The sequence below is a fragment of the Myotis daubentonii genome, chromosome 14 (genome assembly GCF_963259705.1).
Source record: "Myotis daubentonii chromosome 14, mMyoDau2.1, whole genome shotgun sequence".
Taxonomy (NCBI): Eukaryota; Metazoa; Chordata; class Mammalia; order Chiroptera; family Vespertilionidae; genus Myotis; species Myotis daubentonii.
Window position 1 is genome coordinate 59,015,205 of NC_081853.1, and position 25,876 is coordinate 59,041,080.

At 48.1% G+C, this 25,876-nt stretch overlaps 1 protein-coding gene across 1 annotated transcript in view; it reads left to right on the top strand.

Annotated features, from left to right (window-relative positions):
• The first annotated feature begins 6,311 nt into the window (after positions 1–6,311).
• SMARCC1 (SWI/SNF related, matrix associated, actin dependent regulator of chromatin subfamily c member 1) overlaps positions 6,312–25,876 on the top strand; it is a 90,504-nt gene continuing 70,939 nt past the window's right edge. The window contains exons 1-6 of the mRNA XM_059664919.1: positions 6,312–6,547; positions 12,766–12,885; positions 19,057–19,142; positions 19,723–19,804; positions 21,138–21,230; positions 23,732–23,801. Coding sequence (XP_059520902.1) covers positions 6,353–6,547; positions 12,766–12,885; positions 19,057–19,142; positions 19,723–19,804; positions 21,138–21,230; positions 23,732–23,801 — 646 coding nt within the window. The 5' untranslated portion in view covers positions 6,312–6,352. The remainder of the gene's footprint in view (positions 6,548–12,765; positions 12,886–19,056; positions 19,143–19,722; positions 19,805–21,137; positions 21,231–23,731; positions 23,802–25,876) is intronic.

The following is a 25,876-nucleotide window of genomic DNA, read 5'->3' on the forward strand; positions in this document are numbered from 1 at the left end:
GGATCCGGGTCCTGGCACGTGCCCGGGCTGCGGGCTGCATCCCAGTGGGGGGCGTGCAGGAGGCGGCCGATCCGTGATGCTCTCTCTTCATTGATGTTTCCTCCTTCCTGTCTGAGATCAATAAAAATATGTATTTTTAAAAAGTGATAAATGCCGAAACCGGTTTGGCTCAGTGGATAGAGCGTCGGCCTGCGGACTGAAAGGTCCCAGGTTCGATTCCGGTCAGGGGCACATCCCCAGTGGGAGATGTGCAGGAGGCAGCTGATCGATGTTTCTCTCTCATCGATGTTTCTAACTCTCTCTCTCCCTTCCTCTCTGTAAAAAATCAATAAAATATATATTTTTTTAAAAAGTGATAAATGCTGGGGAAGAAATACGAAGCGTTAGAGGGTTCCAGAAAAAGGAGTGTACTCCTGGCACAGCGGGGAGAAGGGACCGTGTGAGCAAGACATCGGAGGCGGCCGGGGCAAACCCTGAGGAATGCACGCAGCACAGGGGGACCTGACGGCTGCGGGGGGGGGGGGGGGTGCAGCTTCCGGGGAGACAGACCGAACAGAGTTGACTGCTATGCTGGGAGATTTTGACTAATTGTAATCAAAACAATTTTACAGTTCTAAGTAGGAGAGTAAAAGAACTGCTTTTAGAAAGTGAAATAGCTAATGTTTAAAAGAAATCCTCACCCGAAGATATTTTTCCACCAATTTTGAGAGAGAGTGGAAGGGAGAGGGAAAAACAGACATCAGAGTGAGAGAAGCACATTGGTTGATGGCCTCCTGCAGAGGCGACCAGGGCCCGGACGGGATGGAGTCTGCAACGGAGGCGTGTGCCCTTGGTGGGACTCTAACCTGGGACACTTCTGCAGGCTGATGCGCCCCGCTCACGGAGCCGACGGGCCAGGGCTAACAGAGCTAATGTTAGGGAGGTGGTTCTGAACGTGTGAGCGGGTGGAATTAGCTAGGAAAGGAGAAGCTCGGATGCTGATTAGATGAGAGGTGATGGATTGATCGCCACCCGCCAGAGAAAAAGGCAAGATGGCAGAGCTCTAGGCTGCTCTGCCCCAGGTGACCAGAGGCTTATACGCCGTGAATGTAATTAAGAGACAGAGTTGGAGACATGGATTCAGCTCCCAACACATCGTGTTGGAAATGCTGCGCATTAAGTGATAGAGACCCGACCCTCACCCCCAAGGAAATTCTAACCCGGGAGAGAGGCTGCGAAGGGCATGACGGCAGTCTGAAAACCCACGGGAAGTCCTGCAGAACAGGCACCCGCGGAGCAGTCTCAGTATTCGAGCTGTTTTCGTTTCCTTTTTCTGTTTCCTTTAGCTTGTTGCGCGTGTTGTGTTTGTAGTTTTCTTGCCGAAGGTCCTTTCCCTGTTCCTGAGCCCGGAACTATCTTTCACGAACAGCTGTGGCTGCTCGGAGGCACCTTGAATTAAGGTGGGTGCTCGTCCGCGTATCTCCCCCTCCCTCCCACGTGGCTCACCCCTCGTTTCCTGGTGATTTCCTTAGCGCTGCCCCCTTTCCCGCCCTGTGTCCAGTCTCCAGGCTTTGCTACCTGCTCCTTCTGCAGAAGTAGGAGATGGGAGTGACGGAGCATCACCTTCCCAGGGATGCAGTGAACGTGGTTATAAAACCAGTCATTTTTGACAGAGGCTCTCGTTGATGTCGCCGGCCAAATTGTACAAGCCAGCTGTTCTCAACCTATGAAATGTTTATTAGCAAAACTGGAAAGAGCACGTGTAGCTCCCAGGCCGTTTTTCTGCCAACGCTGTTAACCATGGTCCTGCCCAAGGACCAACCTACAGGCTTTTTAAAGAATGGGGATGAGCCCTGGCCGGTTCGGCTCAGTGGATAGAGCTCCGGCCTGCGGACTGAAGGGTCCAGGGTTCGATTCCGGTCATAGGGCATGTCTCCTCCCTGGCCCAGGTCGGGGTACGCGGAGGAGGCAACCAATCGATGTGTTTCTCTCACATCGATGTTTTTCTGTCTTTCCCTTTCTCTTCCACTCTCTTTAAAAAATCAATGGAGGAATATCCTCAGGTGAGGATTTAAAAAAGTAAATAAATTATGGACTGGTTTTGGGTGTTACCGCTTAGTGCGTTAGACAATCATAATGTACCTAGTGTTCCCCTGGACGTTTGTATGACCCAACTTTTCATGTTTCACTGACTACACTGGACCCCATTTTGGGCCCTTACCCACCCGCCCCCCCCCCCACAATGGGAAGAGAGTCCACCCTCAGGGGGATCATGTCCCCCCGCCCCCCCCCCCCGCCCCCTGGTTCAGGCGAAGGTCTTACTCAGGAGGAAGATGGAACAGCGACGGGCCTGCTCTCCCCCGAGCCAGAGCCTGCGCCCCCCCCCCCCGCCCCCAGGCACTGACCTTCGCCTCCTCTCTCCTAAGCTCCAGGGCCCTTTTGCTTCTGTGACTTGTCTCATGAGCTCATGAGGCTGCCAGCCCCGGTGGCTCACTTATACCACCTCTGTAGCTTTTTTTTTTTTTAATGTAACTTTCTAAATAAACTTCAAATTTGAAAAAAAATTAAAAAAAATCCACAGTAATAACTTAGGACTTTGTTAGAAATTTTATTTAGAATGCATAAAAACAATGTAAGTATAATTACTAAACAAATAGAAATATAATCCAGGGCTTTTGAGCCTGTCCAGGGGAATTCAAGTATTAACTGAACAGAACAGAAATTAGGAGAGAAGAGAAGCAAAGAAAAACCATGGTAAGCAGAGAGTAAACATGTAAGACGATAGCAGTACGTCAAGACATCGGTGACCAAAAAACGGAGCACACCAGTGACCAACATGAATGCAAAAGGCTCCCACTTGCCCCTCTCCCCTCACACCAAGGAGCTGGGTGATTTTGGGGGGCCGTCCTGTCTGCTTGGGTCTTTGAGGGGACCGTCATTCTCCGATCCAGCGCTAGAGGTCAGCAGCGCCGATCACTGCATTCCTCTCCGATATTGGACCCGGTCAGATGCTGACCGTTCAGGAGCGTGTTAATTTTGGAGATCACATGTGCATGATATTTCATCTAAGGCTCATTCCCAATTTTTATTTCTTTATTAATAATTTTATTCAAACATTCCAAGGATCCCAACCCCCATTTAAAAATTAAAACTGCGAAGAACTCCACTCAATGAAAACACATAAAACCCGCATAGTATCACAATTCACAATACAACCCTTACTCTGACAAACTTTTCAGTATTTTTATTTCAAAAAAAGATTTTACATATAATGTTACATGCAATAAACAATTATTCAAGACATTATCTTACATATATTACATGCAATAAACATTAATATTTCAAGAATTTTAAGTATAATAGTATTACCAAAACTGTTCTAACGTAGTATGATATCACGAAAGTTGTAGGAAGTATTAAAAATTTGCAACTAACAGGATTACTTCTATTATATTCTAGAATATATATTTTCCCCCCTCTGGCTGTATTTTTGTTCATCAGTTTATGTTGTTCATTATATTCCACAAATGAGTGAGATCATGTGACATTTATCTTTCTTTGACTTAATTCGCTTAGCATGATGCTTTTAAAGTCAATTTTGTTGGATGTGAGTATTGCTACTCCAGCTTTTTTTTCCTTTCCATTTGCATGGAAAATTTTTTCCATCCCTTCACTTTCATCCTGTGTGTCTTTTGCTTTGAGGTGGGTCTCTTGTAGACAGCATATAGTTGTTTTTGTATTCGTTCAGCTACCCTTCACCTTTTGATTGGAGCATTTAATCAATTTACATTTAGGGCTATTATTGAGAGATATTTATAGCCATTTTAATTCCGCATGGCTAGGTTTCTCTCTGTTTCTTCTTCTCAGCAACCCCTTACAGCAGTCCCTTTAGCATTTCCTGTAATGCTGGCTTGGTGGTGGTGAACTCCTTTAGCCCCTTTTTTTTTTTGTCTGGGAAGCTTTATTTGACCGTCTATTTTGAATGATAGCCTTGCTGGATATAGTAATCTTGGTCTCTGACAAACTTTATTTCACCCTTTATTACAAAGGTACAGAAGTCCTCTGAGACTTCAGATATTAATCACAGCTTAGTACAGTTTTCCAATGACTCATCAGGAGATGGATTCTTTCTAGAAATAATAATTAAAAGAAATACTGGGAATTCCCAGTTTTTAGAAAACAGTTCAATGGCACTTAGCATTTCAGCTACTTAAGACAGTTGCCAAGGATGTATAAAACTGCCTGGGAGGGCTAGGATTTTTGACGGGTTACACTTCCCTGATGGGAATTGGTTAGCTGTTCCATGAACATGGGTGCTGTAGCTACAGAATGAGGCTTCAGGCAGGACAGCAGACGTTAGAGAGCCCTGGCCGGTGTGATTCAGTGAATAGAGCACCAGCCTGCGGACTGAAGGGTCCGGGGTTTGATTCCAAACAGGGCACAGGCCCGGGTTGCGGGCTCAGTCCCCAGCAGGGGGCGTGCAGGAGGCAGCCAATCCATGATTCTCTCTCCTCATTGAGGTTTCTATCTCTCGCTCCCTCTCCCTGCCTCTCTGAAATCAATTAAAATATATACTGAAACAGATAGAAGTCAGAGAGCCTTCTTGGGACACCCGTGTCCTGTATGTACAGTTACGTCCGTGGTTGACTGTTTTGCATCTTTCTAACAGTTCACCGTGGGGAGCCACGCAGCTTGTTCACGGTGTCTTGGAGCTGTGCTACCAGCTAGGGCTCTTTCTGGGACCCCCCACCTTCTTATTTTTTCCGAAAGCGTTTTGGAGTTGGTCTTAACCCTGCTCGGAGAAGCCGAGAAAGCAGCGACTCAGGAACCGGAGCGCCCTTCAGCCGGAGCCTTTCCCCCGTTCCACCATTTTCGCCTTCAGGAGGACACCCCGCCAGCAAGTCAGGACGAGGTTCTCCTGTAATTTACGGGAAGATGGGAAGGAAAAGACCAGGAGGGGGCCTGCTGCTCCCTCCCTCTGCCCCCCCACGGCCCTGTCTCCCAGGGCTTACCTTTGCCTTTCCCTCTCCTAGGCCACAAGCACCCTTTTGCTCCTGTAACTTGTTTCCTGAGCCTATGGCTGGCTCACTCTTGCTACCTGGGTAACTCTTTCTAAAAACATCTTTTAATTGATTTCGGAAAGGCAGGGAGAGAGGGAAACATCCATGAGAATCATGGGCTGCCTCCTGCACGCCCCACACTGGGATCGAACCTGCAGCCCGGGTGTGCATGTGCCCTTGACCAGAATCAAAGCTGACCTCCTGGTTCCTAGATGATGCTCAGCCACTGAGCCACGCCAGCTGGCATGTAACTTTCTAAATACACTTTCTCTTAAAAAAAAAAAAAAAAAGGTTGTAGGGCAGGGATCACTTTTCTGAACTTCCTCTAGGCCAGTGGTTCTCAACCTTCCTAATGCCGCGGCCCTTTAATACAGTTCCTCATGTTGTGGTGACCCCAAACACAAAATTATTTTCGTTGCTACTTCATCACTGTAATTTTGCTACTGTTACAAATCGTAATGTAAATATCTGATAGGTAGGATGTATTTTCATTGTTACAAATTGAACATAATTAAAGCATCGTGATTAATCACAAAAACAATATGTAATTATATATGTGTTTTCCGATGGTCTTAGGCGACCCCTGTGAAAGGGTCGTTCGACCCCCAAAGGGGTCGCGACCCACAGGTTGAGAACCGCTGCAGGCTATGAGTTTGAAAGCATCAGAGTGAGGATCGCAGGTCTGGGAACAGCTGGTGCAAAGGCCCTGAGGCACCAATAAGCTGGTGCAGCTGCAGCGGCGAGAGGAAGGCGTGAAGCGGAGGAAGCGCGGCCCGGCCGGTCGCCCAGATGGCTGCCTGCAGAGGCGACGGGCCACCTGGAGGGGAGGGTCGCGGGCGAAGATCCCCATCCTCGGGGGGCTCCCCGACCGGCACACGGCTCCCTAAGCGGGCTTTCCGCTCGGAGCTGCTTGCCCAGCCCTTTTCTTTCTGGCGGTGGCCAGCGACGACGGGAGACCTCCGCGCAGCCGTGGACGTAACCGCCCGACACCGGAACCCGGAAGGAGCCGTCCCGCCGAGGCCGGGCGGGCGGTGGAGCAGAGCGCACCACTACCTACGCGCGGAAGGTACCGGAAGCCCGGCTGCTCCGAGGCCCCGCCCCTCATCGGGCGCGAGGGCTGCGTTTGCGCGTGCGCGCGCCCCCGGCGGTTAGGGCGCTGGTCGGGGGAGGGGCGGGGCCGAGGTCCGCGCCGGAAGGGGGTTGGCTGGGCGGGGCCGGAGGCGGTGGCGGCGGCTGCGCGCGCGCGCGAGTGCGGACGGGGAACGCCGCGCGGGCCGGGGCGGGCCGGGCGGTGGGGACGGCGGACGGCGACGATGGCCGCGGCAGCTGGCGGCGGCGGGCAGGGGGCGGCGGCGGGCGGCGCGGGGGCGGGCGGCGCGGCGGTGGCCGCGGGCCTGGCCGCGTACCGGCGGAAGGACGGGGGCCCGGCCGGCAAGTTCTGGGAGAGCCCGGAGACGGTGTCCCAGCTGGACTCGGTGCGCGTGTGGCTGGGCAAGCACTACAAGAAGGTGGGTTCGCGCGCCCGCGGGGGCCGGGGGACCGCGCGACGGGGGGCCGGGGCGGCTGCGGGCCTCGCGGGCCCCGGGCCGCCCCTCCCCCCCGCGCGCCACGAGGGACAACAAAGGCAGCAGCCGGGCTCGCCACGCCCCCGCGGTCGGGCCTCCGAGCCCGCGCGTCCGGGCCCCGCGGGGCTCCTGGGGCTCCCGGGCCCCCGCAGCCCTGCCCGCTCCCTGCGCAGGGACAGTGGGGCGCAGCCGCCCCGCGGCCGTGGGTCCGGCTCCATGGGCCGCGTTAGGCGGGAGCGAAGGTGATTGAAACTCGGAGCCGGCGGGGAGAGCGGCTGCTTTTTGTTTGGAGCAGAGTCGTCCCGGGCGGGAGCGGGCGGGGGGCCGCCACCTGTTGACGGTGGAGGACGAGGCGGGACGGTTGCCCGCGGAAGGCGGAACCGCGGGCCCAGGAGCACGTCGAGGGGGACTGTTGGGAACGGGCCGCTTCCCAGTGGCGGGCCTTGGGTTACGCGTGTGCAGGGCTCGGTGCGCTCGCACCTGCTGCTGCTCGGCGAGGCCTTCCCGGGGACCCCGCTGCTGTGAGGTCACCCCACTCCCTGTCTTCGTTTTCTTCGCACCCGTTTTTGAAATTGCCTTCTTCGTTCGTCGCTTTCTCTTACCTCTGGGGTGGGAGTCAGTGGTGTTGAAAGTCGTCCAGACGTTCCGCTTCCCAGAAGGTGTGAGGAGCAGGCAGCCCAGAATACTCCCTCCGCCCCCCGGTTTCCCGAGCGCCCTTTTCGGGTCTGCACCTCCCCACCGGAGACCACCGCCGTGGGGCCGGATCCCCTCGGCCTGCTCGGGGCAGCGTGCCCTTGGCCGGGGCGCTACCACTGCCTCTCCCTTAGTGGTTACCATGTAAATAGTTGCTGAATGAATGAATCGATGCGGTGTCCCCCCAAAATGTATGAACACTTTCACAGCTGATAACTCACTTAGTTTTGGAAATGAGCTGTATGGTAATAAACACTGGCTTGATCATCATTCAAAGTGTGTGTGCATTTTGGGGGGACACCCTGTGTTATTTGGGGCCTGACAGCGTGCGGAAGCTCCTCCGCGTTTGAAGTTGTCAGGCGCGGGCAGGGACCTGGGTGTGCGTTGGCAATGACATCGGTGCTTCCGGAAATGACAGCCTCTTAGGTGAAGGTTTAGGAAGTGGTAGACCAGATACAATATTACTTACAGACTGTTTTTAGATGCTTCAAATTTTTCTTTCTTTCCTGGAATTTTGGAGTCACATTTGGGATTGTAGATTTTTTTTTTTTATCCACATGTAAGTAGACAAGAATATTGCTCTCCCTTGTATAATGATAAATCGGCCACTTTTTTTGTGGTGGCACTAGAGCTTCTGGAAGTGGCTAAGGGAAGTGAATATATATTATTAAAAAATTAATTGTTTTTTATCATGTGCCCTGCAGCCAGTGCTTTGGGTCTTAAGTACAATGCTCCTTAATTTTTTTCTCTCCCCAGTTTGATTCTCCCCACCCCCACTTTACTGAGATGTAATTGACATATAATTCGTTACTTTGCCAATGTAGCTTTAACAAATGAAAAGATTCGAGTAATATTTCTTTAGGTTATTTCTTTGTGATTCCCATAGGATTGTTGTTAAATAAAATATCAGGGAAGGGGAAAAGAAAGGGAAATAAGTACTCATTTCTACCTCTTCAAACTCTGTGCATCTGATTACAGTTTTAAGAGGGTAGCTGAGGTTTGGATAATTCCTCAGAGATTTGTTGGCGAGGCCGGCTGGAGGTTTGGACCAGTGTCGAGGCCAGTAGGTTAAAGCTGGCTCAGTTTCCCTGAGGTCAAAGACACAGTCAAAATTAGGTTTGATATCTCGAGGTTTCTTAGAGCCAGAGCCTCCTCAGGCTCAAAACTGAATCTGACAGCCCAAATCCGGTCAGTTCTGGGAGTGATGGAGAGGGGAAAGCGTTGACCGAAGGCTCTTCGCCTGTTTTACACACCATGCCTTTACTTGTACACATTGGTGGGTTTTACCAGACTTTTCTGATCTCCGCGCCTGTATGGAATAAACATGACATCGTTAGTCCCCTTTCTAGGGTGGGTCTGTCCATGCAGCCAGTGAACAGCTGAGCATCTACGGTCTCCAGGCACTTAAAACATAACCCCTAAGCCCCCCCAGCAGTCCTGAGTGATGGACATTACGCATTTACCTCCTTCCACACGTGAGCGGAGCCCCACGCTCCAGAGCCAGGTCATCTCTCTAGGATTACAGTTAGGAGTGGCAGCTTGGGATTCAGTGAGTCCCGCCCGCTTATTTTTTAGTCTTTTTTTTTTTTTTTTACTACACATCCCTCTTTCTAAGGAAATCACAGTTTGTGGAAAAGATAAACATAGACACCTGCCTGTAAACCTAGGTGTTTGCAAATGAAAAGAGAACTTCTTGGCATTGTTTTCATTTTCCAAATGCCCTCAGGAGGTCAGTAAATACTTGTTCAGTGAGTGAGCAGATTGTACTAGTTTAGGAACCTGTGTGTATAGGCTTTGCAGATAAATTTGGCCTAGCAACACGAGAGAGTGAGCCCCCCCCCCTTTTTTTTAAGGTACAACAAGTTTATTATATTTTGCAAGGGCTCTTTGTATAGACTTCAGACCCATTTTAAGAACTTTTCAAGTAGTGGCAGCAATAAAAACCAGGTTGGCCTGAGTGGTTGGCACCAGTAAGTGCTAACGAGGGTCCTGAGTGGTTGGCAGCCCTGGCTGGAGTGGCTGTGCACTGAAAGGTTCGATTCAGTGCTGATCAGGTCATACGCCCAGGTTTCTAATTCAATCTCCAGTTGCAGAGAGTGAATCCTTTTTAACCTGGAATGAGCTCCAGCTGGGCCACAGGAGTCCAGAGGAGGTGACCAGTTCTAGCCAGGAAGCTCAGGCAGAGGTTAACTGCCTGAGGTCGGAGGAGGGAGGAGGGAGGGAGAAGGTTGGGAAGTTGGCCCAGCTCCCTGAGCTGCTGCCTTTGTGTTGTTGACACGTCTGTCATCCTAACTCTAAGATGAGAGCTGTATTTCTGTCCGTAGTTTCTGGGTGGTTTTCAGATTATAAAATTTTAGGACCTCACATTGATTCACCTCCAACCTACGTTGGAGGTGAGGTAAACCTGTAAGCCATTAGGTTTCCTGGTAGGTTTCTCCAGAGTTTGGCTAATTCCTGAAATAAGATTTCAGATTTAAGGATGATCACTAAACTAGAGTAGATTGCCTAAGGAAGTCATTTAAATGCTCTTTGCATAAGTCATTTCACAGATAAAGACAGTTATTTCTTTTTAAGGGATATTTGCTGCAGGATTGTTTAGGGACAAGTTAAACTTCATACTCGATTAATGCCATAGGTAGTATAAAGAAGGTTTATTAAAAAGACCAAAGAAAGAAAGAAAAAAAAAAAGAGATTTATTGATAAAGCTTTCTAAACATATCTTCCTAACGTTCTTTTTTTCTAAAGAAATCACTTTATTTACTTATTTTTTTTTAAATATATTTTTATTGGTTTCAGAGTGGAAGGGAGAAGGAGAGAGAGAGAGAGAAACATCAGTGATGAGAGAGAATCATTGATTGGCTACTTCCTGCATGCACCCTATTGGGGATGCAGCACGGGCATGTGCTCTTGACCGGAATCAAACCCGGGACCCTTCAGTCCACAGGCCAACACTCTATCCACTGAGCCAAACCAGCCAGGGCTACTTACTTATTTTTTAATATTTTATTGATTTTTTTTACAGAGAAGAAGAGAGAGGGAAAGAGAGTTAGAAACATCGATGAGAGAGAAACATCGATCAGCTGCCTCCTGCACACCCCCCACCGGGAATGTGCCTGCAACCAAGGTACATGCCCCTGACCAGAATCAAACCCGGGACCCTTCAGTCCGAAGGCTGACGCTCTATCCACTGAGCCAAACCAGTTAGGGCCTTCCTAACGTTCTTAGCCAAAATACTTTGAGACTAAAACATTGTTGTCTTAAGTAAAAATGGTGTTTAAAATTTTTTGATCAAAGGATAAAATGCTTGACTGAAATAGTCTGTATCATTACTTTTTTTTTCATACTCAGCAGTTACTATTTTGAAAGCTGTTAAGAACTTTTTCTATTATACTAGAGGCCCGGTGCATGAAATTGGTGCATGGGTAGGGTCCCTAGGCCTGGCCGGTGATCGGGGCTGATCGGGGCCTTCCGTCATTCCGTGCTGCCCCCTAGTGGTCAGCGCACGTCCTAGCGAGCAGCTGAACCCCCAGTCGGACTCCCGAGGGGACACTGCTGTTAGCCTTTTATATCCATAGCTCTTCAGAAGCAGGTGAAACGAGTTCAGTTCTGTCAGTGTGGGACAGAGGAATGAGTATTATATTTGGCTGGAAAATGTGAGTTCAGTACTCTTGGCTGCTAATTGATGGTGTCTTTGAACCGATTGTTTTATTTCGATGTTTTAATTTTTCATTTGTAAGTTGGAAGTAAGACTGCAGCTCCCATAGGACTGTTTGAATGAAATGAGAGTCCTTAAAGCTGGATTATAGAAATTTGATGTGGGTGTGATACTTATGCCATATATCCCATGGTCAGCCTGTTTCATTCTTGGCTAAATAGGATGTTGTAATTTTTACATTTTTATAGGTTGATTTAAAAACCATTGGAAAGTCATACACTGGCTGCCTTTTGAGTGGGTGCAAGATATAGTTTACAGTACTGCTTTGTCAAATCTCATATATGAAGAAGGTTTCACATAAACAAGACATTTCAACAAAAAACCTAGCCATCAGCAGAGTTACCTGCACGCTGGCTGTTTCATGCAGAGTGGAAAGCAGACGCACCTGTGGGCAGCTGAGCGTGGATTGCCCTGTCTGCTGTGCGCTGTCTCCGCCTGGCGTTGGCACACATTGACTTGAGAGCCGCCAGCGTACTGTATGGTAGTGGTGGACCGTGCCGCTAATGTTTGCCATACAGAGATGACTTAAATATTATTTGTCATTATAGACACTTCATTCATCTTGAAATGTTGGATGATACTGGGAAAGAGGTTTGCTCCAGGAAGAAAAATTTAGTTTTTTTGTTGTCTTTTGTGAAATTGAAGAAAGTATAGATATTTTTCCTGTTCAAAATTGGAGATTTAAAAAAATTATTGAACATTGGTTTCTCAAAGTGATATTGAACATTTAATACCAGATTAAGCTTTTACATTTAATTTCACTCACTCATCTATGCGTTCCCGTCATGGTACCATTGTCTTCCTTTGCTGGGAAGCTGCTTGCTGTCTACCACTGGTTTGGCCTTTTGACATTATTCACCTCAGCATGTATAACTTCTCACATAAACTTGTTTTAAAACAATATTTTAATTGTGGCAAAAACCATAATTTTAAATGCACCTACATATATTTTTGATGCATAAAAAACAACCAGCCATTTTATTCCGCTCAACACTGACTGGCATGAGACAGCCGGGTTGTGCTTAGAGTCCCTGTGTGTCAGGAATTGGAGGGCGTCCTGGGACAGTGGTGTCTGCTCAGTGATGACGGGGCCTCCGCTGGGGACTGGATGGTGGGCGACGGGGCAGCTGTGGGCAGAGCCATCTGCAGCCGTCTCCGCTCAGAGTCTGGGCGGTGCTGTCCGTCTTCCGGGACAGCGGGGCTGGTGCCATGGTGTCGCCAGGTAGCCTGGCCTCCGAGGTGTGGGCTGTCACGGATGGCCCTCTTCCCGGGACTGTGGAAGCTGTAGACCTTTAGTGACTTATTCTCACAACCACACAGCATCACTCGCATTGGATTGGCTACAAGTGAGTCACAGGAGGGTCCTGATTCCATAGAAGAGGGCCATGCCGGTTTGTTGTTCATCCTCACCTGGGGATGTTTTTCCCATTGCTTTTCAGAGAGTGGAAGGGAGAGAGGGAGGGAGAGAGACAGACAGACAGGCAGACATTGGCTGGGTCGCCTCCCGCATGTGCCCTGACCCAGGCGGGGAGTGAACCTGAAATCCAGGTATGTGTCCTCCACTGGAAATTAAACCCACAACCCTTCGGTGCACGCACGGGCCGACGCCGTAACCACTGAGCACACCGGCCAGGGTCCCCCTTTACAGCAGAGAGCTTGTCGGACGTGGATAAACCTGTCCACGCCAGGGCTCAGGGGGCCCAGGAGGTCAGCAGGCACTCTCCCGGTGTTGAGCCCTGTCTCTGCCTTGCAGTATGTCCACGCGGACGCGCCCACCAACAAGACGCTGGCTGGGCTGGTGGTGCAGCTCCTGCAGTTCCAGGAAGACGCCTTCGGGAAGCACGTCGCCAACCCGGCCTTCACCAAGCTCCCGGTGAGTACACGGCCGTCCTTGGCTGTGGCACTGATGCCCAGCTGGCGGGCGCGGCTCTGCAGGTCCTTTACTGTCGGTTAGCATCCCAGCGGTCGCCGTGGGGACTTGGCTGTGAGCGTCTTGCTGTGCTGTCGTGTCCGTGTAGTTCCTGCTGTGCCAGGTCTGCATTCCTTCTTCCGGTTCAGCTCCTGTGGCTGGGACGCTGTTCGGTGGAGTTTTTTTATTTTGTAGGTGGAATTCTGTATTTGTGTGAGAATATAATTCTGCTCGTGCAATTGATATTTTGACTGATAATTTGGCTTGGTATAGAAATACTGGGTTATTTTATTTTCATTTGAAATCTGTAGGTTTTATTCTCTCTTTAACATTTTATTTTGTAGAGAAAAAATCTGTTAATTTTGCGTCTCCTTCCCTTTTTTAATGTACTTTTTTTTTCATTTCAGAGAAGGGAGAGGGAGAGAGATAGAAACATCAATGATGAGAGAGAACCATTGATCGGCTGCCTCCTGCACGTCCCCTACTGGGGACTCAGCCCACAACCCGGGCATGTGCCCTTGACCGGAATTGAACCCGGGACCCCTCAGTCTGCAGGCCGACGTTCCTTCCATTGAGCCAAACCAGCTAGGGCTCCCCCTGTTTTATGCTGATCTGTGAACCTTTTCTTTTTCTCTTTGAAATGTAGAAATATGTCCAGTTGTGGTAAGTCGTGATCTGGAGACTCCCTGTGCTGCTTTGGCTCAGGGACCATTCAGCCTTCTAGCCTCTGCTGCCCCGTGTGCCTTTATATGTGAACTCTGATTGTACAGATCACTTGGGACTGCCTGGCATATCTCTCCTTAGAATTTTTGTCTTCAATTCTCCGATTTGAGTTTTTGCAGCTTCCATTCTGCTGCTTGCTGCCTCCGTTGAATTTATTATCATGGACCTTTTTTTAACTCATAAGCTTCTGAATTGTATGTTCTTATTTTATCACTGAAACTTTTGTTTTAACAACTCACTGATCTTACACATAGAATTGAGAATAAGAAATAGTATTGTTTTATTGACCTTGCAGTAAGTGTGTCTACTTTGTTCATGCTGGGTTTTTAAAATCCTCACGTGAGGATATTTTTATTGATGAGAGAGAGAGAGAGAGAGAGAGAGGGAGAGGGAGAGGGAGAGGGAGAAGAGAGAGAAGAGAGAGAAAGAGATCAATTGTTTGCTTTATATATGTACTGTGACTGGGAATCGAACCCACAACCTCGGTATGTGTGCCCTGACCTGGAATTGAACCCGAAACCTTTCTGGTGTGGGGACAGCTGAGCCACCAGCCACGGCTGCTTATGCATGTTTTGCCGTCCAGACATTTATCTTTATTAGTCAAATATAACATTGGTTTTTTGAATCATGTTAGGCGTTTCCCACTTGCAGGTGATCCAGAAACTCGGCCATGTGTTCTTCGAGTATTTGTCTGGTTTCATTTTTTACATGTAATTCTCTCCGTTTAGACTCTATCTTGGTATTCGGTGTGCGCAGTGGATCTAGTTGATCTTTTTCCATGTGAGTGCCTGGTCATCTCAGCAGCACTGGTTAGAAAATGCTGCTGTCCTCACTGATGGAGCTCAGGGAATAGGCAGCATGTGGTTATGTGCCGAGTGTGAGGCTGTGCTTGTCCTCAGGGCTCACCCTCGTGAGCTGTGACTTCCCATCTCAGGGACGATAGAACCTGGACTTCCCATCTCAGGGACGGCCTCGCAGGGAAGGGCCTGGGAGCTGAGTCCTGGGAGCTGGGTGGGTTCTTGAGGGAAGTGCGGGGATGCCTTCAGGCGGTGAGGTCCGCATGGAGCAGCAGAAGGGCCTGAGGCAGCCGGCGCCCCAAGGTTAGAGCGGAGGACAGCGGCAGAGAGGGCTAGCACCAGGCTCAAAGGCCAAGTTCACCAGTGCCACGCCAGAGGGGGGCATCCACTGGAGGTCACGGGAAGGGCAAGGAGAGCAGGAGGGGCTCAGTCAGCTTTGGGTTTAGGTCTCCCACAGGCCGATGGGTGCTGCTGAGACTGGAGGCTTGGGCAGCCAGCGCGATTTCCAGGACGAGGCTGCGGTCCTGATGCCCGAGACCGGGACACAGCGCGGAGGGCGGAGGGAGGGGGCGGGGCGTCCGAGAGGACCGGGAGCAATTGGGGTCGTTGAAGGAGGAACTGACGGGTGGCTGCTGCGCCTTCGACCTTGGCCCTGAGGGGAAGCAGAGGGCGAGGCTCTGAGGAAGGTGCTCGTGCAGCCCAGCTGTCCAGCCTCGGAGGCCAGGAGGGCGTTTTTAGGCATAAACCATGTTAAAAATAGTCCCTGGCTCAGCGCCAGGGGCCCAGCTGTCCTCCCTCCGAGCAGTGTGTAGCCTGTCCCAATGGGAGGATTGGCGTGCGGGCTGTAAAGAAAAGGGGGACGAGACAGCAAAGGGAAGGACGTTTGAGTGAAACCTGGGAGCTGTTCGCCGTAGCTCTTCTTCCTCGTGGGTAAGCAGTGCTGGAGCGAGTTCAAGGGGGACTCTGTGAATCACGCCGGGGATCCAGCAGCTGGCTCAGCAAGGTGTGCGTTGCGTAATGCGAGCTGGGGAGCAATAGGGACTTAGGAAGGCGTGTTTCTTCAGGCTCAAATGTATCACACGGGCACCATGAGCGTGAGGGTAAAACCTCGTTCCCGTAGCCTTCCCGGCTCAGGACCCGTGCGGGCCCAGCACAGACAGAGCCTCATGGTGGGAGGCGCCCGTTCTGCGTTCTGCCTTTTTAAAAAGGCCACAAGCATCCGTTTAAAGACAAAGCCGGGGAACCTGCACGGCACGAACAGGTCACGCCCCAGAGTTTGCTGTGAGGTCCGTGCCCAGCTCTCGGTGCTGTGGGGCTGGGACAGAGACGTGAGGGGCAGGGATGTCGGCCTGGAGCAGCCAGCTTCTGACTTTTTCTTCTTTGAGTTTTGCACCTGGGGATGTGCCTTTCTAGAGATTCAGCCCCACATTTAACATAATGGCGTCTGTTTTATCCAGCATGTGCTTGCAGTGAGTGGTAGGGTTTCCGGCTGTTTAGTCCACCTCATGGCTGGAGCCAGCAGCCCTGTGTCATCTGTAAAATGGGCTGGAAGCATCGGCTGCATCAGATGCTTGCGGAGTAAGGAGGCCGCGTGTGTAAGCGCCTCCCGGTAACTCCTCAGATGGCAGCAGGGAGAGGACTGTTCTCCCCAAGAGGCGGCTGCAGCAGTGGTGACCTGTGATTACAGGTGCTCACCAGGGGCTCCAGTTGGCCCTGGAGCAACCTGGGTTTGAACTGCATGGATCTACACACACACACACACACATATATATATATATATATGTATTTTTTTTAAAATATATTTCTTTATTGGTTTCAGAGAGGAAAGGAGAAGGAGAGAGAGATAGAAACATCAATGATGAGAGAGAATCATTGGTCGGCTGCCTCCTGCACGCCCCCCACTGGAGATTGTGCCCGCAACCCAGGCATGTGCCCTTGGCCGGGATTGAACCTGGGACCCTTCAGTCTGCAGGACGACGCTCTATCCACTGAGCCAAGCCGGCCAGGCCACTACTTATATTTTTTAATAAATACTGTGAATGGCCCTAACTGGTTTGGCTCAGTGGATAGAGTATCGGCCTGCGGACTGAAGGGTCCCGGGTTCGATTCCGGTCAAGGGCATACTCCAGGATTGCGGGCTCGATCCCCAGTAGGGGGTGTGCAGGAAGCAGCTGATCAATGATTCTCATCATTGATGTTTCTATCACTGTCTCCTCCCTTCCTCTTTAAAATCAATAAACATATGTTTTTAAAAAAAGATAAATGGATTATCTCTTTTATGATTTTCTCAATAACATGGTCTTTCCTCTAGCTTACTTTATTGTAAGAATACAGTATGGAATACATACAACATACAAAACGTGTTAATGGACGTTTATGTTCTTGGTAAGGCTTCTGGTCCACAGTAGGCTGTGGGGGTGGGGGAGGGGTCAGCACTCCTGACCCTCACGTTCAAGAGCCGACTGTATTGCAGTTTCTCTCACTAATACAATTGGGAACTATGTCTAGAAAGCACTATTTTAAACTCGAAAGCAGCTAAAATACACAAAGAAGCTTAGAAATGATTTGATTGTTTCATATTTGTGAGGTAAAAAGATTCTGGAGTTGAAGCGATGTGTTTCTCCCCCAGAATTGTTTTCAGGCGTGAAGATGCCTGAATCCCCTTGAATTTTCTTGGTGTGTTGAACATACTCGGTTTCTGCTCCTTGGTTCACATCTCACATTCATTTTCTGACATCGTCATTTCTTGATGAACAGGCCAAAAGGCGGCATTGTTAATGCGTGTACTCAGCCCACACAAACATGTTACAAACAATGATCTACCCCCCACCCCCGTTTTTTGTGTGTGTGTTTTTTTTTTAATTTTTAAAAATTGAGCTGGTGTGGCTCAGTGGTTGTGCGTCGACTTATGAACCAGGAGGTCACGGTTCGATTCCTGATCAGGGCACATGCCCGGGTTGTGGCCTGGATCCCCAGTGTAGGGCGTGCAGGAGGCAGCTGATCAATGATTCTCATCATTGATGTTTCTATCTCTCTCTCCCTCTCCCTTCCTCTCTGACATCAATAAAAAAAAAATACTTTTTAGAAATTGATTTGTTGTTCCACTTATTTATGCATCATTGGTTGATTCTTGCATGTGCCCTGACTGGGCATCGAACCCACAACCTTGGCAAATCGGGGCAACGTTCTAACCAGCTGCCTGGACAGGGCAGCCCCTCCTTTTTGCCACTTGTGAGCGCTGCCTAGTCCTTAGTTAATAAGTCAAAGAAATAATGACACTGGCACAGATTTAAAGCACTTTTAGGTATTGCCGTTAGACTTAGCTTTTCTGGGCTTCATCCTGCTCAGCAGAATTATAGGGGGGCTGTAAGTGGGCTGACCCCACTCTGTCCACCCAGAACAAGATGAGACTGACTTCCAGTGTAGCTGCCCGAGGAGACCAGCGTATCAGAAGCAGTGTGCCCCCCGCAGCAGGGAATCGAAGCAGCTGGTAGAACCGCCCTGGCCCAGGGTCTCTAGATGGGCAGCTGCTGAGACCTCACATAAGGCAGGTCCCACTGGCTCCGGGAAGCTCAGGTTTTGGTGCCTGTTGTCTTTTCTTTTCAAATATTTTTTTGATTTCAGACAGGAAGGGGGAGAGAGAGAAACATCAATGATACGAATCATTGATAGGCTGCATCCTGCATTCCCCCTACTGAGGATCTAGCAACCTGGGCATGTGCCCTTGACCGGAATCGAACCCGGGACCCTTCAGTCCACAGGCTGACGCTCTCTCCACTGAGCAACACCAGCTAGGACCCCTGTTGTCCTTTTATTCTTTAATTTTTTTAATCATCAAGAGGAATTGGCCCATCACCGGTGCTTCCGCTCAGAGAATGTGTTAGAACATGAGCCTTTGTACTTAAAGCTCATCTGGTGTCGCTGAGAGCGAGGCGTCTTCTTGGGGGCGGCAGGGGCTGAGGGTTGAATTGGGAAGTGAGTCTAGGCCCAGTGGGTGTCCCTGGGAAGCCTCTTGTCTGCCTCCAGCTCTTCGTCCCTGACTCTGGCCTATTAGTTTTTTCTGTGGGTGATTCCGATGCTGAGGGTCAGAACCCCACGGCCATTTTTATGCTGTAGGATCCTCAGTGCCTGTTTCTAATTCTGCCACATCCTTAGGGATCTGTTTAAAATATATTTTTTTATTGGTTTTAGAGAGGAAGGGGGAGAGAGAGAGAGAGAGAAATACCGGTGATGAGAAAACCACCCATCAGCCGTCTCCGTCCGCCTCCCCACCCCCCGGGAATAGAGCCGGCAGCCCAGGCATATGCCCCGACTGGGAATCAAACCACCATGACCTCCTGGTTCATAGGTCAATGCTCAACCACTGGCCCACACTGGCTGGACTTGATGTATCTTTTGTAAATCTTGTTTTTTACAGAGTTTACTTAAAGAGTAATATTTTAATTGAAATTTGAAAAGAAATATTTTTATGCATTTTTGGACATTTTTCTTTATATTGCACTTTTTTGCAGAAAGTACTTAAGAACTTGTTTATATCTTTGAGCTTCTAGAATTCAGACATAAGTAATTTTTTCAGAACTTTTATTGTTTTCACGTGTGACTTGTATCATTTTAGGCGAAATGTTTCATGGATTTCAAGGCTGGAGGCGCCTTGTGTCACATTCTTGGGGCTGCGTACAAGTACAAGAATGACCAGGGCTGGTGAGTCCTTGTGTTGATTTGCATGTCTTGATGTGACGTAGAAGTGGGCTGCACAGCCCACAGCCCACACGCTCGGTCACTGGGCTGGACGCCTCCCTGGGGGTGAATGGGACACAGCGTTCGCCTCGGTAACGGTTTAACCACAGGAGAAGGACGGAGGTCGGGAGGACGGCACAGAGTGCTCTGCTGGTGCCTCCACACGGTCTAAAGACATGGGGGGACTTCCGGGTGAAAAGATGAGTTTTACCACATCCAGGACAGCGGTCATCTCAGAACACAGACCTCGTTGAATGTGAACACATACGGTTCAGACGACTGCCACTGGCTCTGGACTGCTTCTGCCTGATTTCCTTCATGGAACAGAGACTTCCTTTTGCTGGCGTGGATCTTAATGTCTGAAAATGTGATCTTCTAGTGTTGACATGCTCCTTTATGTGACTGAGAGAAACGCTCGTACGTTTGCGTAGTTCTATCATAGTTTCCAGATCTATCCAGCTCATTTGCATTGAATGCTGCAGCCAAGTCTTTACTTTTGTTTAAGACGGGAGACAAGTTAACTAATTACTATCTTGTCTTTTAGGCGGAGGTTTGATCTACAGAATCCATCCCGAATGGATCGTAATGTTGAGATGTTTATGAATATTGAAAAAACATTGGTGCAGGTAAACGGGAAAGCTAAATCCTTACAATCTCTTCCCTTGGATATACTGTCAGTTCTAAGATTAGCTTCATCAGGTTGCCAAAAAAATCAAAGAAAGAATAATTTTCTGAAATCTATTGTTGTGTTATTCTTTTGGATTTAGGGGAATTAGAGATATAAAGTATGACTAAAACTTGTCATTTATAGAATATTGACCTGAAACTTGTGGTGAAATTATCTATGATATTTTTCTTTATTAATTTTACCAAACCCATTATTTGAATCTCTTTCACATTTAATATAAATACTCTCTCATTTGTTTATTCGGTGATTTTCTTTGGATTTGTTTCATGGTTGTGCCATGAGTATAGATTTTATTCCCCCTACTAGATTATAACCTGGAGAGAACATTTAATTTTCTTCTTTTCTTCCCTAGTATTTTATTGAGTGGTAATTTGTGGTGGCCATTGACTTAACCTTCCTGGGGTGGGGCATGTGGCAGAAATGCAGCTGGGTCTTCTCAGTGGCTTCATGCCTGGGAGTTGTCTCATGGACCATTAGCTAGAGGAATAACAGGGTTTTTTGTTTGTTGGTTGATTTTGGGTGATGGTTTGGGGAGTTAATAGGAATGTTTTAGTCACTTCTGTATGTAAGATTAGAAATGGGGGGAAAAGAGCTATAATCCACAGTCTTTTTTTTTTTTTAATATATTTTATTGATTTTTTACAGAGAGGAAGGGAGAGGGATAGAGAGTTAGAAACATCCATGAGAGAGAAACATCGATCAGCTGCCTCCTGCACACCCCCTACTGGGGATGTGCCCGCAACCAAGGCACATGCCCCTGACCGGAATCGAACCTGGGACTCTTCAGTCTGCAGGCCGACGCTCTATCCACTGAGCCAAACTGGTCAGGGCTATCCACAGTCTTTACATCATTTTAAGTGATTTACCTGATGAGCCGAAATGAATACCTACCTCCCCCGGCCAACAGAAGGTGCAGGTGGAAACTCCATTAGATGTGAGGTGTGCTCAGGTGAAGTGGGCTGGGAGGGCTCATGGGTCACTTGGTGCCTTAATGGAAAAGATGATGCATTTCTTTGGGTCATAATCTCAGCATCTTTTTGCCCAGGTGGACCTGGCTGCAGAGAAGGGACCTGAGGTGGCATTAAGGAGGCTGCTGCACACCTAGGTTTTACATTGACATAAAACTTTTCCATTCTTTTCCATACAAAGTACATCTCCCATTCTAAGCAGCCTGGCTTTGAGTGCCAACTTTTGCCATTAGGATGATGCATAAATAATATGACATTATTTTAAAACCAAGAGAATTTAAAAATCTGTTCTTTCTTTCTCAGAGCAATTGCCTGACCAGACCCAACATCTACCTCATTCCAGACATTGACCTGAAGTTGGCTAACAAATTGAAAGATATTATCAAACGACATCAGGTAATAGACTCCACCCTTCAGAAGCCCTTGCAGTCGGGAAGGTCTTGTAAGTCTCCCCCTGAGTGTCTTCTGGTTTGTGTTTCTGTCGCAGCGAGTGAAGCTTTTCCTCCTCTGGGTTCTTACAGTACCGAGTGCATTTCTCTTCACTCACCTTCAGTGCTTAGCTGAGCCCAGCATTTCCCCCCTTAGCATTATTGAGATGTAATTGACATGTAATATTGTGTCAGTTTAAGGTGTATTATGTGATGATTTCATACATGTATATGTCCTACAGTAGCATTTAATTGCTACCAAAGCATTCTGGAAAAAGTTTATATATTTGTCTACAGTTTATTTATTTTTTGTTAAATATATGTTTTTTGATTTTAGAGAGGAAGAGAGAGAGATAGAAACATCATTGATGAGAATCATTGATTGGCTGCTTCCTGCACACCCCCCACTGGGGAATGAGCCCGCAATCCTGTTAGATGCCCTTGACTGGAATCGAACCTGGGACCGTTCAGTCCACAGGCCAATGCTCTATCCACTGAGCCAAAATGGTTAGGGCTTGCCTACAGTTTATACTGAACACTTAGTTCCCACAGTTCTTAAGAAATCTGACTTTAGTGATTGTTTTAGGGACGACCTCCAGAGTGATGTAACAGATCTTCTGGTTTCATAGACTCCTAGAGAGGAGAACTTAAAAGCTAATACTAGCACCATTATTAAATACCCCTTTTAAAAATATATTTTTACTGATTTCAGAGAGGAAGGGAGAGGGAGAGATAGAAATGTCAGTAATGAGAGAGAATCATTGATCAGTTGCCTCCGGCACGCCCCTTACTGGTGATCAAGCCCACAACTTGGGCATGTGCCCATTCCGAACCTGAGACCCTTCAGTCCATAGGCCAACGCTCTATCCACTGAGCCAAACCAGCTGGGGCTGAATACTCTTGATCAGACCTTTGCTCAAGCATTTAAAGTGCATTAGCGACTCCATTGATTGGTCACAGTGTATCTGTCTCCATTCTTAGCTCCTTTCATCTGTTAACTATTCCCCTCGTACTGAAAGGTTGTGGGTTTGATTCCCAGTTAGGACACATTTGGGAGGCACCTGATGTGTGTGTCCCCCCGTCCCTCCCCCTTCCCCTCTCTTTCCCCCTCTTCTTCCCCTTCCCTTCCTCCTCTTCCTCTCCCTCCCCCTTCCTTCCTCTTCCCCTCCCTTCCTCCTCTCTGTCCCTCCCCTCCTCTCCCGTTTCTCCCTCCCTCTCTCTCTAAAATTAATAAAAATAGCCCAGCCAGCGTGCCTCAGTGGTTGAGCATCAACCTGTGAACCAGAAGGTCATGGTTCAATTTCCAGTCAGGGCACATGCTCAGGTTGCAGGCTCGATCCCCATTGTGGGGTGTTCAGGAGGCAGCCGATCCATGATTCTCTCTCATCATTGATGTTTCTATCTCTCTCTCCCTCTCCCTTCTCTGAAATCAATAAAAATATTTTTTTTAAAAAATGAAATTAATAAAAATGTCTTTGGGTGAGCATTAACAAAAAAAGAATTAGGGGTACTCGTCTATAATAATAAAAGCGTAATATGCAAATCGACCGAACAGCAGAACAACTGTCTGGATGACCTTCTGGACGACCACACTGTGACACGCACTGGCGCCAGGCTAGCCAAGGCGGTTGTGAAGCGATGGGTCAGGGGGCCCGCCATCGCCCCACGATCGCCCTGCAGAAGGAGCCCAGTCACCCTCTGCGGGATGATCGATCGGTGGGCACCGGGGAACTGGTGGTGTGTGGTGGCAGACGTGGGCAGTGCAAGGCCAAGGCGGGTGTGGGTAGGGGGTGTGGCCGCCAGGCAGCTGGGGCCACGAAGGCTTACCCTTGCACGAATTTCGTGCATCAGGCCTGTAGTCTTCTATATAATAAAAGCCTAAGCGACTTGCAGCATAATGACCAGAATGACTGGTCGCTATGATGCACACTGACCACCAGAGGGCAGATGATCAACACAGGAGCTGCCTTGTGGTGGTCAGTGCGCTCCCATGGGGAGCGCCACTCAGCTAGAAGCCGGGCTCACAGCTGGCGAGCGCAGTGGCGGTGGCAGGAACCTTTCCCACCTCCACGGCAGCGCTAAGGAGCAGCGAGCAGGCAGGTGGTAAAGAGTGAGAGGGCGTAGGCCAGGATGAAGGGATCCCCCGCCCCAGCCATCGCATGAATTTCGTGCACCAGGCCTCTAGTATTACTGAGAATAAGGTTACCCTGAGAGAGATACATAGAGAATTAGCTGAGGGTACTTGTGTTATTTTTTTTAGAGAACACTGTAAACTGTCTATTGATAATTTTTGTTCTTTTTAATTCCTATCTCTTACCTTGACTAATAAAAATATTGTAGTCTTAAAATAATACTTTTAAAATATAAGTAAAATAATGCCTTTGCAGTTCCTAGGCTGTTTGTGTCTGGCGTCTCATGGCTTGCTGGTACGTGCTTTATTTTTACGTTATTTGTTCATTGCCTTTTCAGGGCACATTCACTGACGAGAAGTCGAAAGCTTCCCACCACATTTACCCACATCCTTCCTCACAAGAGGATGGTGAGTGAGTTTTTGGTTGTGATCTGATGAGCTCAGACTTCACTGGATTCTAAGTTATATCATCAGAGGGTTAAATAGTATAACCAGCTATTTTAGAAAGAGTCACAAGTATTAAATTCCACAGATTATTTAAATTTATAATTTTTTATTTATTTTGAATTGGGAAAAGTAAACTAATTCTGTAATGTCCAACTTTCTAATCATTAGACTTTTATTTATTTGTTGGCAGTTATCATCTGGGTGTTAAGTCTAGCCAGGCCTGTGCATTAACTTAGCTAATGTTCCTGTGTCCCTTGTGTTCTGAAAATTAAGAGACATTGCGAGATAGAGCGTCTCTGGTAAACAGGCCCCTCGGAAATACCAGTCGGGATTGTCTAATGGGTTCGACTCTGGCATTCAGCCCTGCGACCTGAGAGTGGATTTGGTCAGTAGCCAGAGTTCATCAGAGCTATGGCAACTGACTTCTGTTGGAAAGTTGGGAATCAAAATGTGAATTATTAACCAAGTTAATTTAGATTGAGAAATAGTTCTCCTATGTGGAGATCTATTCTTAAGCATAACATATCCCCATATAAGGAGGCAAATTATATGAGACTTGAGTCGCTAACTCCCTGCACTTTCTTACCAGTGCAGAGATGCTGTAAGTCAATAACAAGATTGCAGACAGTTTCCATATGCGTGGACATTAAGAAATATCTTGGCCATGTAATCCATGGATAAAAGAAGAAATTGCAGTGGAAATGGAAAGTCTTTGGATCCGAATAATTACAAAATTAAGAAAGTATGAGAAAATTAACGTTTGAGGTTGCAGCTGATGCTATATGTAGAGGGAAATTTGGGTCTTAAATGTGTATATTGGGGAAGAGGAAAGACTGAAAAGTCAGTGGTCCACACATCTTTCTCAAGAAATTAGAAAAATAACATCAAACTAAAGCTAGAGAATAAAAAAAATAAGTAATTAAGAGGACAATTAATGAATACAGTCTATACCAGTGACGGTGAACCTTTTGAGCTCGGCGTGTCAGCATTTTGAAAAACCCTAACTTCACTCTGGTGCCGTGTCACATATAGAAATTTTTTGATCTTTGCCAACCATAGTAAAACAAAGACTTATATTTTTGATATTTATTTTATATATTTAAATGCCATTTAACAAAGAAAAATCAACCAAAAAAATGAGTTCGCCTGTCACCTCTGACACGCGTGTCATAGGTTCGCCATCACTGGTCTATACAATAGCAAGGTGCTCAGCAGTGCCAATGGCTCTTAGAAAAGACTGCTGTCGGTGGTGCTGCGTCTGCTCGACTTAAAGGAGGAATGTGCCAGGAGAGGAAGGAGGACCTTTCTAAGTTGCACAGATACTCAAAGCAATGACAGGAGGGTAGGTTGGTTGGCTTCCTGTGTGTTTGGTGTCAAATCTAAAAACCATTGCCTCAGCAGAGTAATGAAGTGTACGCCTAACTTGTTCTAAGCGTTTCGTAGTTTAGGCCTTTTCATCGGTGGCTTCGGAGCTGAAGGTGGGATTTGGTTTGTAGCAGTCACAGTCTCAGCTCTGATGGTTGTGCTTTGAGAAACCTCCCGCTGCCTCCAGTGTCTCAGCTTTTGTCCTCTGAGGTAGCAGCCGCTGGTTGCCACTGGGTGGAGCTGCTGGGTAGCTGTGCATGTTCCAGCGTTGATTCTGGCTGGCTACCTCTCCTAAGGGTTCTCCAGTAGTTGGCATAAATGCTTAGATCGTGAATGTGTTGAAAACAGTGCCTTTTACACACGGTTTGAACGGCAGGTGTTGCATCTTAGCTATTTAGTAATTTCTTATTCATGTGAGCGTTCTTTCTTTGTTTATTTTAATACAAACTAGTTTACTGATGTTTGCTAGGTATTGCTATTAGTAGTTGGAGTAATCGTTAGAAGACAGCATTTAAATTTAATGTGTAATATATTGAAGGTTATCTTTAAAGTATGACACATGATTCTGCACGTTGTGGGGCTTTCCTTAGAACCAGGGGCTGTCAGTAAGTGCTGGCTCTGAGCAAAGCCCTGGCTGAGCTCCGGACCTGAGCCTGCCAGGGGAGTGTGCA